The following is a 15,477-nucleotide window of genomic DNA, read 5'->3' as shown; positions in this document are numbered from 1 at the left end:
CTGCCTTTAAATCTTTGATTCTAGTAGTGCTAGGATAACTACAGCTATTCAACATACTTTGGAAAATTAAATTAGGACTGAAGAACATGGTGGTAATTCAAACTCATTAGTCCCTACTGGGCCAGTTTTCATGGGAGCAATTAGATGCACGAAGTTGCAAATATACAGGCATTTTTTAAGGACCTGACTACATTTTTAGGTGTAATAAACCTTTACAAATAAAAACATGAGCCAGCTTATAAACCAGTATTGCTGGTAATTATAGCCTTTCTTCCAGAAGAAAGGTTATGTTGAACAGAAATTGAAGCATTAAATCTAAACAAATTTAATCTGCTAAATTATAGGAATTTTACATATTTGGTTTCTACATTGTACCTTGAAAGATTCCTCGTCTCCATGGAGATACACTCAAAGTGTAAGCAACTGTGTCATCTGGATCTACAGTAATAACAGGTGCACCACCCACCATTGAAAGATCTGAAGATACCTGGTGAAGAGAATTCACAAAGAGGAAAAATCATCAAAAGCAAGTTACTGTTGCAAGAACACTATAGACACACTATCAATTTTACTTGCTTAGAAAAGTAGAGTATGATACAAAGTATGCTATCAGTAAGTCCTACCCTTTACACACGTGAAAAGAATCCATACTCTAAGAGTAGTGCTGGTGTGTACAGATCATATCAAGCATAAATTTTGAAGTCACTGCTCAACGTGAGTAATAGTATCTCGCTTAGATCATAGAACCACTTACATATGTGTAGGATTGCACAGTCAGGCCCTCAATATTTTACATATGTTTTCTTTAGAAGTCTAACGAGATTTAACAGTCATGGTCCACCTAACTAAACTGAGCAAAACAAAATCTGAAGTGTTGTTTTAACATCAATTGATATACCTCAAGTGATATTAAACCATGTTTTTTGAGAGGCCATAATTTGTGACTAACATGTATGCAGTGGCACATGTATTAACTATTAGACCAATGGGAAAAAAAAATACAATTTTCATACGCTGAATTTTAGATTTTATAAACGATAAAGCTGATTGCAGGTCTACAAGCTGAGAGTATTTTTTAATTGCATCTTATTTCTTTGTCGCTTGGATAAGTTTGCTACAGACAGACCCTATGGAAGAGACATCCAAGCTTGAGCCATTGCCAGCCACAACTGATGACTACCTGCTTATAGTCACTGTGCTGTGGTGCAGAACCCCAGTAGCTGGACTGCATGAATGGTCCTGCTCAAACCCTCTATTCTGCTACCTCTGCCACTGGGTAGAGCAAACTGCTGCTGAGCTAGAGTATTTTAAATTGATACAGCAATTTCTGCAGTGGGTATCTGACTAAAGGTGATGATTTTCCACTGAGGCATGGAGTGCTTTTAAGAAATATTTTCAGGATATCATGTAGTGCTGTAGCATTCAGTAATTTCTTTTTGTATTAAATAATAAAATTGTGTTGTTTAAGTGAATTTTGAATGAAATCACAAAGCAAGTCAGAAAGGCTTGATTTTTCTTCCAGCTCATTTATCCATTTCATTAATGACAACAGCTAGTCTCTCAAGCATTCAAGCAGAAATTTGGATTACAGAATCACAGAATTACACAGAATCTACTGGGTTGGAAAAGACCTCAGAGATCATCAAGTCCAACCCTTGGTCCAACTCTAGTCCGTTTACTAGATCATGGCACTAAGTGCCATGTCCAATCTCAGTTTAAAAACCTCCAGGGACTGCGAGTCCACCACCTCCCTGGGCAGGCCATTCCAGTGCCTGACCACTCTCTCTGTAAATAATTTCTTTCTAATATCCAGCCTAAATTTCCCCTGACAGAGTTAAAGCCCATACCCCCTTGTCCTATTGCTAACTGCCTGGGAGCAGACATCAATCCCCACCTGGCTATAACTTCCCTTCAGGTAGTTACAGAGAATGGTGAGGTCACCTCTAAGCCTCCTCTTCTCCAGACTAAACAACCCCAGCTGCCTCAGCCTCTCCCCATAGGTCTTATGTTCAAGTCCCTTCACCAGTCGTGTTGCTCTTCTCTGGACCCGCTCCAGCACCTCAATGTCTTTCCTGAACTGAGGGGCTCAGAACTGAACACAATACTCCAGGTATGGCCTCACCAATGCAGAGTACAGGGGAAGGATCACTTCCCTTGTCCTGCTGACCACGCTATTTTTGATACAGGACCGGATACCATTGGCCTTCTTGGCCACCTGGGCACACTGTTGGCTCATATTGAGCTTCCTGTCAATTAGTACCCCCAGGTCCCTTTCTGCCTGACTGCTCTCCAGCCACTCTGCGCCCAGCTTGTAGCGCTGCAGGGGGTTGTTGTGGCCAAAGCGCAGCACCCAGCACTTGGCCTTATTGAATTTCATTCCATTGGAATCAGCCCATTTTTCCAGTCTATCCAGATCCCTCTGCAGAGCCCTCCTGCCTTCCAGCAGGTCGACACTCCCTCCCACCTTGGTGTCATCAGCAAATTTGCTGATGATGGTCTCAATCCCCTCATCTAAATCATCAATAAAGATGTTAAACAGGACTGGACCCAACAGTGACCCCTACAAAGACCTCTTTTGCAACAGTAAAAGCATTAGATGCATGTATCATTTTCTTCCTCTCCAAAGTTACCCTTTTTTTTTAGTAAATAAATTCTGTTTGTACTTTATGAAAAAAATAAACCAAAACAAAAGCAAACAAACAAACAACAACAACATCAAATCTATTATCAACTTGTCTTCCATTACAGTCAATCATTACCTATAATGGTTGTCCTCTCTGAGGTATTTATGTTGATATATTCCTTTGTTCAAGTGCTAGCACAACCTGGACCATGCTCTTTATGAACCTTTAATTCTCCTTTCTTTCCATGGGTTTTCCATTGTTCCCACCAAATCTTAACAGCAATTGGACTTTAAAAAAATGTTATTTTTCCATCTGATAGTTTTTCTTCCCCCATTGTGTCTAAAATTCAGTCTTCCTGCTAATGCTTTGGTTTAACAAAGTTTCTACTAATCCAGTTATAATCACACTACTACATAAATCTGTATGCCAATAATTTTCTGCACAGCCCAATCCCAGAATTTTAAAATTCGAAATAGATTTTTCTTTTCAGTCTGCCTTCTGCAATCCTATTTAGCAAACTCTTCCTCAAGTTCTCATAAGAAGATGTATTCTATTGCCCTCACCCACATGCACATCCTATGTACTGCTGAACTCTCTTAGATGGCTGGAAATGCGAGAGTAGTTGCTCAGACAGCAACAGAAAGGATTCTTACACTATTACAGATGTGATCCCCCTTATCAAAAATGTTGATGTATGTGCATTCTAAAACCTTTTGAGATCAGATAATGACCATAACAAATATTAGAGAAGGGATCTAAAGTGCACCCAAGAAACAGTCACTTCATCTTTTTTCTGGCATTACAAATCCATGTTAAAAATTGTACATAACTGAGTCTCAGTCTCCTCTTACCTTTGCTACTGCAGTCATTAAACTCAGTAGCATTTTTCATGCTGCTCACCATGCAGTTTAATTAAGAAAATACAAGAAAAACAGTGTTCAATAGATTATTAAAATAAATTGTCTTTCACTACTTCTTAAGACTTCACAAGCAAATAGAATTAATTCTCTTGTTTAGCAATGTAAAACTGTGTTGCCGACTAAAAAATACTTTGGTAATACTCTCATTTAAAAAAAAAAAAAAAAAAAAAAAACACTAATAAAAAAAAAATAGATGTTTTATTTGCATGGGTTTTGTTAGAAAAACAATGTGTGACATAACTAAGAAACAGCAAATCTGTTCAAGTTGCTGTAATATTTACCATGTAACCACTACAATTAATTCAGTGAAGAAACACTGGCTTTCAGTAACCACAAATTTCCCCAAACCCATAAAACATCCTACATCCTTTCACTATCACTCAGAAAATAAGAATTGTAGAATACAACCATGAAAGCAAAATGTAAATTATTATTAAATTTATCATTGTGACCCTGCAGAAAATTTGCTCAAGTCAATCCATCTCCAAGGATTTAACTTTTAAATGAAGGTATTCTGCGTTGTCTTATACCTCAAGTCATTATCGACACACAGCCAGAAAGTATAAATTGAGCAGATTTAAAGAATGTTGCAATTTTAAACTAATTTATCAGTCACGGATTTGAGAACTCATTCTACAGAACTGTAATACGTCTATCTAAGATGAACAGGAATGGAAAGCCAGTTTTAAAAATTATAGTAAACAAATATTTTTTTCCAGAGCAGAATAACAAAATAAAGGTAACTTCAGAAGTGTCAGTTGACACTTGAAGCCAAAGTGGTAATGGTTGTACAGAACTTGATCAAATTTACTTACATTCCCCTATTTCTTCGTATAATGAAGTTAGGTATTAATATGTTCAATGTTTCAATTTGAAAATAGTTTTGCAGGTCTGTTTTACAATATTGACAGGCTTTACTTATTAAGAAGTAAACGCTCCTTGACACCAGGCCAGAACTGGGTCTGTGAGAGCCACTGATCAACCTGAGAACCAGATTTTTTTCAATATTGTCAAGAACAACAGATGTTTCAAAAGAAGCCTCCATTACTTTCCCTCATCCTGCTTTCAGTGCATACCTTGCAAGTTTCTGAGTTATCAGGAATTAATTTAGTTCTTGCAGTCACATTTATTTTCCCACCAGTATGTTACAACACTGAAATAAAACATCTTTGCATTTCACTGAGTGTATTCCCCAAACAACTCCTGCCTGTTCAGCTGCGATCCAGAGTTCTACATAATAAAGAGTGCTGCATAATCCAGATTCATAACCCAGCCAGGCCACCTGTCAAGACCACTAACGTCTCCCCTCAAACAAATCAGACCTAAGACCTTAATAGACCCTTACTTGATCAAACAATTTCGTAACTAGCAATCCACAAGGCCTTTGTGCCATTCATTATTTCTATGAAGAATGCATTTTCTGTAGTGAAGCCTGTTACAGAAGTTCTGGTAGGCAATGTGGAAGCCAAAATGACTGAACTTGGAAGACCAGATAAAACTAGAAGGATTATGGAATACACAGATTTACCCGTGGTTAAAGAATACAGACTTGATGAGGGTATAGGACCTTCAGCAATCAGCTTACTAGGGTTGCATGGAATTTATTCTTAGGAAATCTCACATACATTACCAAAGAAGAATTAGCCTGAACAAGGAAGCCCCTCAGTAAAGGTTTACAGTATATAATTTTATTATTTTGAGACGTTTGTTGCAAATACACAAACTTGCTGTCATTCTTTCATTGGCATTTTAAAGATCTGAACTGGATATATAGAGGATAGAGAAATGCATTGAAGAACACGGGATTTAATAGTTTTTGATTATGTATTTATTCTATAATGCTTCTGAAAATCACTAGCAGTTTGTATAACCTAATACCTGAAACGTAATTTAGCAGAGCCTTGAGATTCCTCTGGAGATTTTACTTTAATGACATCTATTTTGAACAGCAATGAGGAAAACAGTTACACAGTTTTATATTTTCACTGCAAAACCAGGTCTTGAAAGAATTAGGCACCTTTATAGCTAAAGTTACTATCAAAGGTGTCATTAGAAGCAACCATCAACACACTAGACAATTATTTATATCCAGCAGACAGAGTTTAATATAAAAATCATAAGAAAATTGTATAAAAAGTTTTGTCATGAGACTGACTGACTGAACTATTTTACACTCGCTGCTCTTGTAGGATGATTTGAATCTAATTTTACAGCCACTAAAATCCACTTACATTGCAGTCAGTAACCTTATATTAATTCAGCATCAGAGAAGGATGTGCTTTCTGGCTGACGCTATATGTGCACAAATTCATTATGAATTCTGTTGTGACATTTTTTCAGACCCAGGAGTGAGTTAATCACAAGAAATACTATTGTTGTAATATCCCCTAGAACCAGCCATGAAGAGCATAGTAGCAATATTTCCCTAAGGTTCACACATAAATCAGGAGAAAACAGTTGATAAAAACATTCACATTTTTCAAGGGAATTTATGGAAATTGTCTTTTTAATCATGGAAAATTTTGTGGGCCCTGAAAGTGTCTTGCTTAGCATTTTTAAAGGCAAACTGATTGAGTCAAGCTCATGACCTCCACTGAATTCCAAAGGCACTTCTTCCCTTCCTGACTCTCTTTATAGATATTAGTGGTTGCACAGACAAGCAAATCACATGTACAAAAATTATGGCTGCTCCAGACCTGAGCACTCTATATATGTTCAAAACAGGAAAAGCATTTTTCAGAGGAAAGAGGCCTTTCTTAGTGGGGGAGAAAAAAAAAAAAAAAAAAAAAAAAAACATATATATATATATATTAAAAAAAAAAAATATATATATATATATATTTCCCCCTTCCTCCTCCTAGACTTAACTTTCATTTTCAATAGTCACTTTTTCAGTAGTATCTTATTTTGGCTGAAGCTATTAGATATATACAAACAGGGTATCATATATACAATGTAATTAATTTTTTAATGCAATAGGGTTTTATTAAGTTTATAGTTTAATATATTCAGTTATTAAAGTGGAATAGTGAAGCTAAATTTATATCTCAAAGGCAAAATCACCCAAGTATTAATTCAGCTAAATTACTTATTGCTAAGTATTCATTGTGCAGTTATTTTTTTATGGAAATTTCTGTAAATAATTGTTTGTCAGGTCCTGGCACATTTTATACTATTCTTGATGTTAAAAATAAATAAGTAATAAATCTGAGATTTATTACTTCAGCAAATGAAATACCTATGTTTTTAAATATATCATGTATGTCACAATTTATGTCTGAGAAGTTACCTTGTATAGTGCATACATTCCATCAATGGAGGATGTACAGGGTAAATCAATCAAACAACTAAATAATAAAAATATTCACCAGCCTACAAAATTACAAAAGACCCCACCAAAAACATTTCTAAAACTATTACTTTTGTTCTGTCTCCACCAAAGCTGACAAGACTTCCTCTGCCTGATCAGCAACTTAGCTAAAGGACAATATGGTAAAATTTCAAAGATGCTGGATTAAAATGGAGGAGGAGTTACTGGGTTGTCAGCAATAGCCCCCAAGGGAAACAATGACAAAGACCAAATCACAGTCTGTTGTGTTCAGCTTCACAACAGACTATCCAGAAATTACAGTAATCAGGCAGCATTAAATGAGAAACAACAACAACAAAATTATTTTCCTTCTTGCCCTTTGTGCTATACACTTCTGAGTAAATTAAGTTTATTTTGCATTTCTAACAAGGTTGCTGGTCATAGTTCCCTCTTAGAGGAGGTTTTCCCCTTCCTCCTGAAAACTATAGATATTGGTGATCATGTTCTGGATTTCCTGGTTAAATCCTAATTTACAGACTAACCCTGTTGGAATTAAAAGCGAGCAAATTATCTTCACTCACTACAACAGCAAAAGACACTACATGACATCTGCTGGAGAGTGATGGAAGTGATTAATATTGTTTGCTTTGTTGAAGATAGAGTTTTCAGACATTGGTCGTTTTTGTAATTGCCTTTTCCAACAATTCCAGCCTACCTTGCTTCAACAACTGTTCCGCAACAGCTTCTGGGTAAAATCCTAGCATAGAGAAAATACATTATTCACACCAACTAATTTATTACATGTATACAAGCATGAAATAGCTGGCCTTACTATTTCTCTCCCAAAACCCCCAGAGCAAAAAGAGCACACATGGTTGGAATGTGAAGTGGTACTTCACAAAGGAAAAGAAAAAAAAAAAAGACATAAACAAACAAAACCAAAACAAAAATATCCAGAAAAATAACCAAGCGGAAGAAAAAACAACACCCAAAAAACAGATCAATACCCAGAGAACACCCTTAAGGAGATCAAAGTTCAATCAGATTCAGTTCACTCTAGAGTAGTTATAACTTTCATAAATCCATTTAAGGCAAAGTTTCTGGGGAAAAAAAAAATATATATATATATATATACAATGAATTATTTTAATGTATTCATTTTGAAGTTTGATATTTCAGTGTCTTTCACTTTCATTGGCACTGAGTTCACACAAAATGGGAAAGCAGAGCAAACTGTTGTGTTGTCTGCCTTCAGAAATGTTCACTTCTTCCAGAGATAAAAGTACAAATGTATTAGAAATGTAAATGCATCACATCTAAAAAGCTAAGATTGTTGAAAAGAATAATGTCAAACCTAGCGATGCCCCAAAAAATATATTTCCTACTTTGTTTGGCAAGTTTAGCAATGAGTCAAAAAATAAAAACATGAAGCTGGACCTTTTTGTGATATTTGAAGTTTACTAAGTGTAAATCCTCCTGTAAGACTGAAAAACCAGAGACTAGCAAGAGTTAAGGAAGGATTTCACATTTCCATGAATTCCCATCAAACCAAGAGAAGCATACTGATTTCTCTTTACAAAATAAGGTGAGGCCACTCTACCGATACCTGTCATTTTGAGTAAAGCTGTGTTTGGTGCTACTGGTACCAAAGCTGAGATCAAAAGGTCACTCATTCCACAAGTCCATACTAGACAACTAGTGAGATTTCATCTCTAGAATCTACATTCTCTCCTTTTCCCTCCTTCACCCCAACAACAACAAAAGAAAAAAAAAAGGCACTCAAACCAGTTTGAAAATACATATTTACATATGCTGACAAGTTTTAGAGGAGGCTTAAGCCCTCCTAGCAAATGGTATCAAGCCATAGTATCTAGGTGCTATCTACTCCAGATTTAAATGCCATAACAAATCACAAAGACAGCTTTTGTTGAGCAAAATCCAGGATGTTCTTGTTCAGGAAGCTTCTCCACAGCTAAGAACAAAAGCAGAAGTCATCTTTTTTGCCTTTTTTTGTCCAGTCTGCCTCTGCTGGCATATGACATGGAGTCCTACACATGGATACGGAAGGTGAGGAATACTATTGAAATACTTTTCTCACTTTCAAATTAAACATGGGGACAAGATAAATGGTAGTAAAATCATGCAGTTACAGTCATACAACAGTGCTTTTAAATAGGAAAATATTTATTTAATTTAAACAGTGAAAAATAATAAGTATTATATTGAATAGTAAAATATCTTATTGAACATGGAATCTAACAAGACTGTGTTTTCTAAGAATTCATATCAACTACCTCAGCACTCTCTACTCCATTTTCTCAGTGACCCACTGTCCTTCAACAGCTCCAGTTTATTATTTCCTCTGAATATGCTTTCCCAACAGCAGAAAGACGTACAAAGTATTCCCAGCTTCCTCCAACATCCCTGGAACAACGGCTGGGCAAAAGACACTAACTGCTATAATTTGTTCCAAAAAAGGAAGCACTGACTGGCCAGGCCATTGTGCCATTAGGAACAGACATATAGTGAGCTCATGCTGCAATCTTTCCCTTAGAAGGATAATAATTTTTGTCATTTTCCTGTAATATTCCAATATTTATGAAGATTTTAGGAACCATGTAATTCTGAAGCCTCTTCTGTGATTTCAAAATTAATGGAATTGGTCACTGGTTTCAAACCCGTGGAGGAGGAAGGGAAGATTAACAGAGTGCAGCTGTAGAAGTGTTGTCCCCTTAGGAACCAGACTAAAAAACTAAGAAATCTTTTTCCATGGGACATACAGTAAAATCATACACTATCTCACAGATTTTCTGACTACAAATACATCCACATACTATAATCTATAGTTGGATATAATTTCTCACAGATACATGAATTTTAATAGACTATCTGTAACTACTATAATATTTGCTACTGTAATACATCATTTGTAGGCCCTTGGATAGAAGAACAGTTTTCACATTTTGGCAAAAATTTACCTTGTATGTTAGCTTGTTATTGGTATAATTGGGCACCCACAAAATTTTTCGAGTGATCTTTGCCACTTGGCAATCTATCACAATGTGAGCCTGTGCCAGAGGTTTCTTCCCTATTCCCTTAAGGATGAAGATGGTTTCAGTGCCAGTTGCACCATTTCGCAGAATAAGCTTTCCCTGTGACAAAGGAAGAAGAAAAAAAAAAAGTTTCAGCAGTGTAGAAGTCCCTTTGGCTGCCAAACCAACTCCTTTAGTCTATTAATCTTATATCCAGGCAACAAAGCTTGCTCAGAAGAAGGTGTTCCTATTCACATTTCTAGTTCTAAAGTAAATTCTGCTGTTAAACAAAGAAAAATACAAAAGAAATAAAAGCTTTTATTTTTACTTTTTCTAAATTATGAAATTCAACTATATAAAATCTTCATATTCTAGATTTTATACTCCTCAGTTTCCTCCTGGAAAACAAATACCCAAGAAAATATGTTCTCATGCATCCTTAGTCTTCATATAAAATATAATTTAGCTCAATCATTTCCATCTGTCCTTCAAGAAAAATGTACTTAATTTTTTTTGTAGTCAAAGGATTCAGGACTTTTGTCTTTTGATAATTCTATAATACTAGATTCTAAACTACATTATATTTTGTTGTTAATGCATGTAGAAGGGTCACTAATGTTTGACAGAACATTTTGTGTGTGTGTCTTAGGCAATTCACATATTTGAATAACAAACTGCAGTCAAAAATTCTCAGCTAGTATACACTCAAAAATATGTATACTGCATCTTGCTAAAGGCATCATAGCCTTTGCTCTGCACTTCATTTTAGCATTCAAGATAGTGAATACTCTGACAGAAAAAGCAGCTTCTAAGTAATGTCTTAACTTGTAACAGAAATTATTTTATGAAACAAAGTACCCATCACCTAAATTCATTTGTGATGTCTGCATGCAATGAGAAATACCCAATGTTACTACTTTAGCACTTAGGTAATAAAGTACAATTTAATATATGTCTTTAAATTCAGACTAGCACAATGTACATTTTTATGATCCAAGTTCAGAATCTCTACAGAGTAACTGGTCATTTCATTAAAATTGAGGGTTTGTAGAAGACCAAAAAAAGGAAGAGATAATAATGGGTGGTGAGGAAATCTATCACAACTAATCTTCAGCTTTGCAAATTAGTTCTTCTGTTTTTTAATTCAGCTAGTAGGCAATCTTTCAATTTCTGACTCTCAAGCAGGTACTTAATGTTAGTAAGTGATTAAGCATTTTCATAATTATAACACTGTTTCAAATTTTATTGACAGATACACGCTTTTCACATACTGAAACTAATTTTCCTCTTACCTGTGTTATGCACTCAGCGACAGGCTTGAACATGAGAGGATACAGAGCTGTACCACCTAGGCCTACATTTATTAGAGGAGGGCCATAAAAACCATGTCCTTCCAAAATTGCTTCAAGTTTCCACTCCTGGTTGGACATGTTATTCTGGAATCAAAGTAAAGATGCAAATTGGATTATGCATTGAAAGCTCTTAACCTGCATTGTGGCTTTTACTTGCAGTTAGCATCAAACCAGAGCACAGTATCCACTTTCCCAAAGTACTGGCCCAGAGTACCTTTGGGGAGAGTAAAGCATATTTCAAAAATTAATTAAACTAATAATAAATCCCTTATTCCTGGCAGCCAGAGGTACTGGTACCCACACTATCAGCAGCAATACTGTCAGCAGGAATACTCATTAGAACAATATGTACCAGCATCTTTACTGTGCTTCCCAAAATTCTGTCCCTTTCCCATCTGTAGAAAATCTTAGTGTGCCTCTTTGAAGTGCTGATGTAGTACACTAGCATATACTGTCTAATTTGGCTACTGACTGTATTACAGGATCAGTCTTGCTTACAAATTAAGGACTTCATCTCCAAAGGAGTAATTACAGTCCTGTGTTCTCAGAAACTGATCTTTCAGGAGACTAATCTATTTTAAAGAATGCCTGTCCTTAGTAGTATGAAAGGCTATTATGACAAGCTTGTCTTGCATCCAGAGGTATCACAAGAGTGCATGGTTATAGTAGAAAGGGAGCTTTCGTAATGCATGTTTGTGGGCTGTATAAAAATAGTAAAAATAAAATAATGCTATCCAGCCTCCTATTATTTGAAGGAACTAGATGACCAAGCCTCCAGTCTGCAAAAAGATTAATATCCATTCAAAAAAAAGAAAATAAACCGGCATTCGAGAACAAAGACCTGCCTTGTCAAAACCAGAGAAGACTGATCTGATTTATGAAAAGCAGAAGTATTCCTTTGACCAATAATGGTCTTCATCCATGGAAAACTGTATATAAATGTCAGAGATAAACAATGGATTTCAGGGAATAGAGATTATACTTCAATCCTCGCTTCCTTCTTTGAAAGTCTCTCAAGCTCAGCTCTCTTGAGATCAGAGACTAAGAATCACCACCTGTGGTCATCAGAGCTAACCCCGTGGCATGGCATGAGACCTTCAATATCATAAAACTAAGGTTTAATTAATATGTATGATGAATATTTAATTCTTAGTTGTTAAGAGGTAAATTTCCTAGAAGGTGAGCACAAATGCCGGTTTGGAATGTTGAGATCTGTTTGCACAGTGTCTCAGTTTTTCAAAATACTTCTGCAACTGTGGTCTCCAATTCTGTAATAACAAGAGTTACATCATCTCTGGCAGAAAACAGGGAAGAAAAAAAAAAAAATGTAATTAACTGGTATTTGACTGGTATCTTCAGGTTGAAGATAAACTGAAAGAGGAAAAAAGGCATCAAAAGATTATTTTTGTTCTCATACTTTTTTTCTCCACAACACCAGGAACAACTTGATCCTTTTGGAAAACAGCTTGATCAGTTTTAAAACTGGCAGGTATCACCTTTTGCTAATCTACTGTTTTAAAAGTTGGATAGAGGAAAAATATCACCATGATTGTTCTTTGGTAAGGAAAAGAGAAGGACAGTCAAAATTTGGGGCATAAATTGTTTCATGTTCAATGTTTTCTGGTGCTAGTGGTATCAGATGCTGCCTTTCATCCACACTAGTGATGATTACACCAATAAGAATTTCTACTTAATCTTGAACACAAAAACTTGTCAGCTTGAGAAATTTAGTTGACAAACATGGTCACTTTGAAATTCTTCTGTAACAAATCTTTCTAATACAGCATGAATTTGTCTAAAAATATCTTCTGAAGAAAGATATTAAGGTCAACCACAAACACTTGAAAATTAAAATAAAATTCTTGTTAAATTCTACTTCCTTGAACTTGTGCATTAACAGTTTTAATTACTCAATAGTCTAATTCTCATAAGATCTCTGCTTAATACAAAATCTTATCTGAAGCCTGTTAAGTCAAAAAGAAACACAATCAATGCTAAAGGAGTCAGAATCTTTTCACAGGATGATAGGTGAGCAAATCCAAGGTGCATAATTAGGTTGCATGTATATGACCTGTACCTCTTTCACTAGAGAGGCTTAAAGTGAATGATGGAACAACTGCATTAATTTGAAGCTTATGAGAATTATGGAAACTTCAAATGTTCAGCCTTAACTCCCATTTAAAAAACTAAACAATCACAGATTTCAGATTCAGGTGGATTCTTGTTCTGGTTCTGTCACTGATTTACTGTGCGGCTCTCAGTAAATCACTTGACCATATTCTTTGCTCCATTTATAAAGTGTTCCACACAGCCTGTAAAAAATGCTTTGAACACTAAATATTAGGTTCAAGAAACTAAGTTTAGCAGATTGAACAACGCCACACCTTAGTTTCACTCTTTGTGAGTATGTCTTCCTCTATAGAGTATTTCAGAGTTCACTAATTTCAATGACAAATATAACTGCTAACTGACAACATAAAGTGTGCAAAAATTTCTGACAGATGCAGAAGCTCCAGACAGGATGAGCATATATACAAAAGTAAAGTATCTAACTTCTTAACAGATTAGCATATGCTTCTTACACTGAACATGAAAGTAAAAAAAATAACATGCAAGCATAAATTCAGTTTAAGATTTAAAAGGAGAGGAACAACTTCACATTTTTATATTTGTTTATTCATCCACATTTAATTTTGCAAATTTAGGCATAATATTTTGAGCAGACTTTGTGATCGTGTGCATGCATTCCATAGAAAGAGAAAGACTAACAGACATAAACATTCCCACTCTCACAAATACAGACACACAGAGTATACGCTCCAATTGTGGTGCTTTCTATTTCCTTGCTAGGAAAACAAGCAGGACTTAAAAGTATGGTTTCTGCATGAAATTTAAAAGCATAAACTAAGGAACACTCAGAAGTGAACAAAAACAAAAAAACAAACAAAAACAAACAAAACAAACAGACAAACGAAAAAAAAATTGTGTCAATCTGTTTCAAAATTCCCTGTTTCAATGAGGTGCAAAAACCTTACCTTTCTGTGTTGCGTAACAGATGTTTTTCAGTTAATGTAACACTCAATAAATCAAAGTTTCATAAAGAATATACAGATTTCTTAAAATTTATGTGTAAGAAAAGACAAAACTTTTTATTTTTCTTTCTTAATTAAATAGTTCCTCATCTACTTTCACAGAACATCCACAGTATGGTCTTTCCTCTCTTTCCTTGGACATCAAGTCTCCGTGTCTGCCCTCGCTCTTGTCTACAAAATCTCATAGTGATTTTTCTATAAATTAACACACTAGTATTCTTCAGTGGCTCCAATATCAAAAGGTTACATCAAGTACACAGGCCAAACCACAGTTCAAATCTCTAGAAATATTTTACTGTTTTATCTTTTAAAGAATCTTTATCATTTCTCTCTCAGCTTAACCTCCTTCCCTATCGTATTTTCTTTTTTTTTTCTCTTTTAAATCAAAAAAAGTCTCTAAATTTTGAGCAATAATTTTCTGAGGGATATTTGCTCCCTCGTCTCACTTCTCAAAGATTTCATATACAAAATCTATATGATGAAACTATATGTGATATACTGCCTATGCTTGCCCTATTTCAAAGATTGTATGCAATTCTTCTATTTATTCCTCAAGTATCTCCTTTTTTTTTTTTTTTTTGAGAAACAATACATTTATTTCCTAGACTAAACAACTCCTTTTTCACTTTCAGTGTGACAACATTATTAAATAACAGATTAACTATTATCAGGACAGAAGTGAAACATCAGAAATAAACCCACCAACTCATAATTTACTTTAAGAACTACCAGAAACTGTATTTCCTAACAGGTTATATTATGTCCAATATGGACTTGAATAATAATACTCAATTTAGTATTTACATGCATTTGTGCATTTTACAACCATACAATTCAATAGAATTGATCTGGAGTCAAGTTTTTCAAAATCCTGAATCTTAGATTAGTTTCTAGTAGTAAAGTGAACTTACTATTGGAATATCCTGAATGACTGGCTGGTAAGCTGGAGTTACAAATTCAAGCTCTGCTTCAGCATGGTTTGTATTCACTACACATTCAATCTCATAGACACGAACATCACAGGAGGATTTTAGAAGAATCCAACAATGGTAGCAACCAGCATTTTGAGGAATGAATTTTATAGGAAGCTCAACTGCATCACTTCTATCTAAAAATAAAACAAAGAAATTGCAATGTTGTAAAGCTT

The 15,477-nt window shown here is 35.1% G+C and overlaps 1 protein-coding gene across 3 annotated transcripts in view; it reads right to left on the bottom strand.

The window, feature by feature from the left end:
* The window catches only part of CFAP47 (cilia and flagella associated protein 47), a 298,916-nt gene that overhangs the window by 138,544 nt on the left and 144,895 nt on the right, over nt 1-15,477 (bottom strand). For all 3 annotated transcript variants that reach the window (XM_065848704.2, XM_071812057.1, XM_071812059.1), the window contains exons 46-49: nt 15,242-15,438; nt 11,179-11,322; nt 9,833-10,006; nt 376-487 (exon numbers count right to left, since the gene is read on the bottom strand). In XM_065848704.2, coding sequence (XP_065704776.1) covers nt 376-487; nt 9,833-10,006; nt 11,179-11,322; nt 15,242-15,438 — 627 coding nt within the window. The remainder of the gene's footprint in view (nt 1-375; nt 488-9,832; nt 10,007-11,178; nt 11,323-15,241; nt 15,439-15,477) is intronic.

Source organism: Patagioenas fasciata, chromosome 1, assembly GCF_037038585.1.
Source record: "Patagioenas fasciata isolate bPatFas1 chromosome 1, bPatFas1.hap1, whole genome shotgun sequence".
Lineage (NCBI taxonomy): Eukaryota > Metazoa > Chordata > Aves > Columbiformes > Columbidae > Patagioenas > Patagioenas fasciata.
This window is presented reverse-complemented; position numbering and strand designations above follow the sequence as displayed.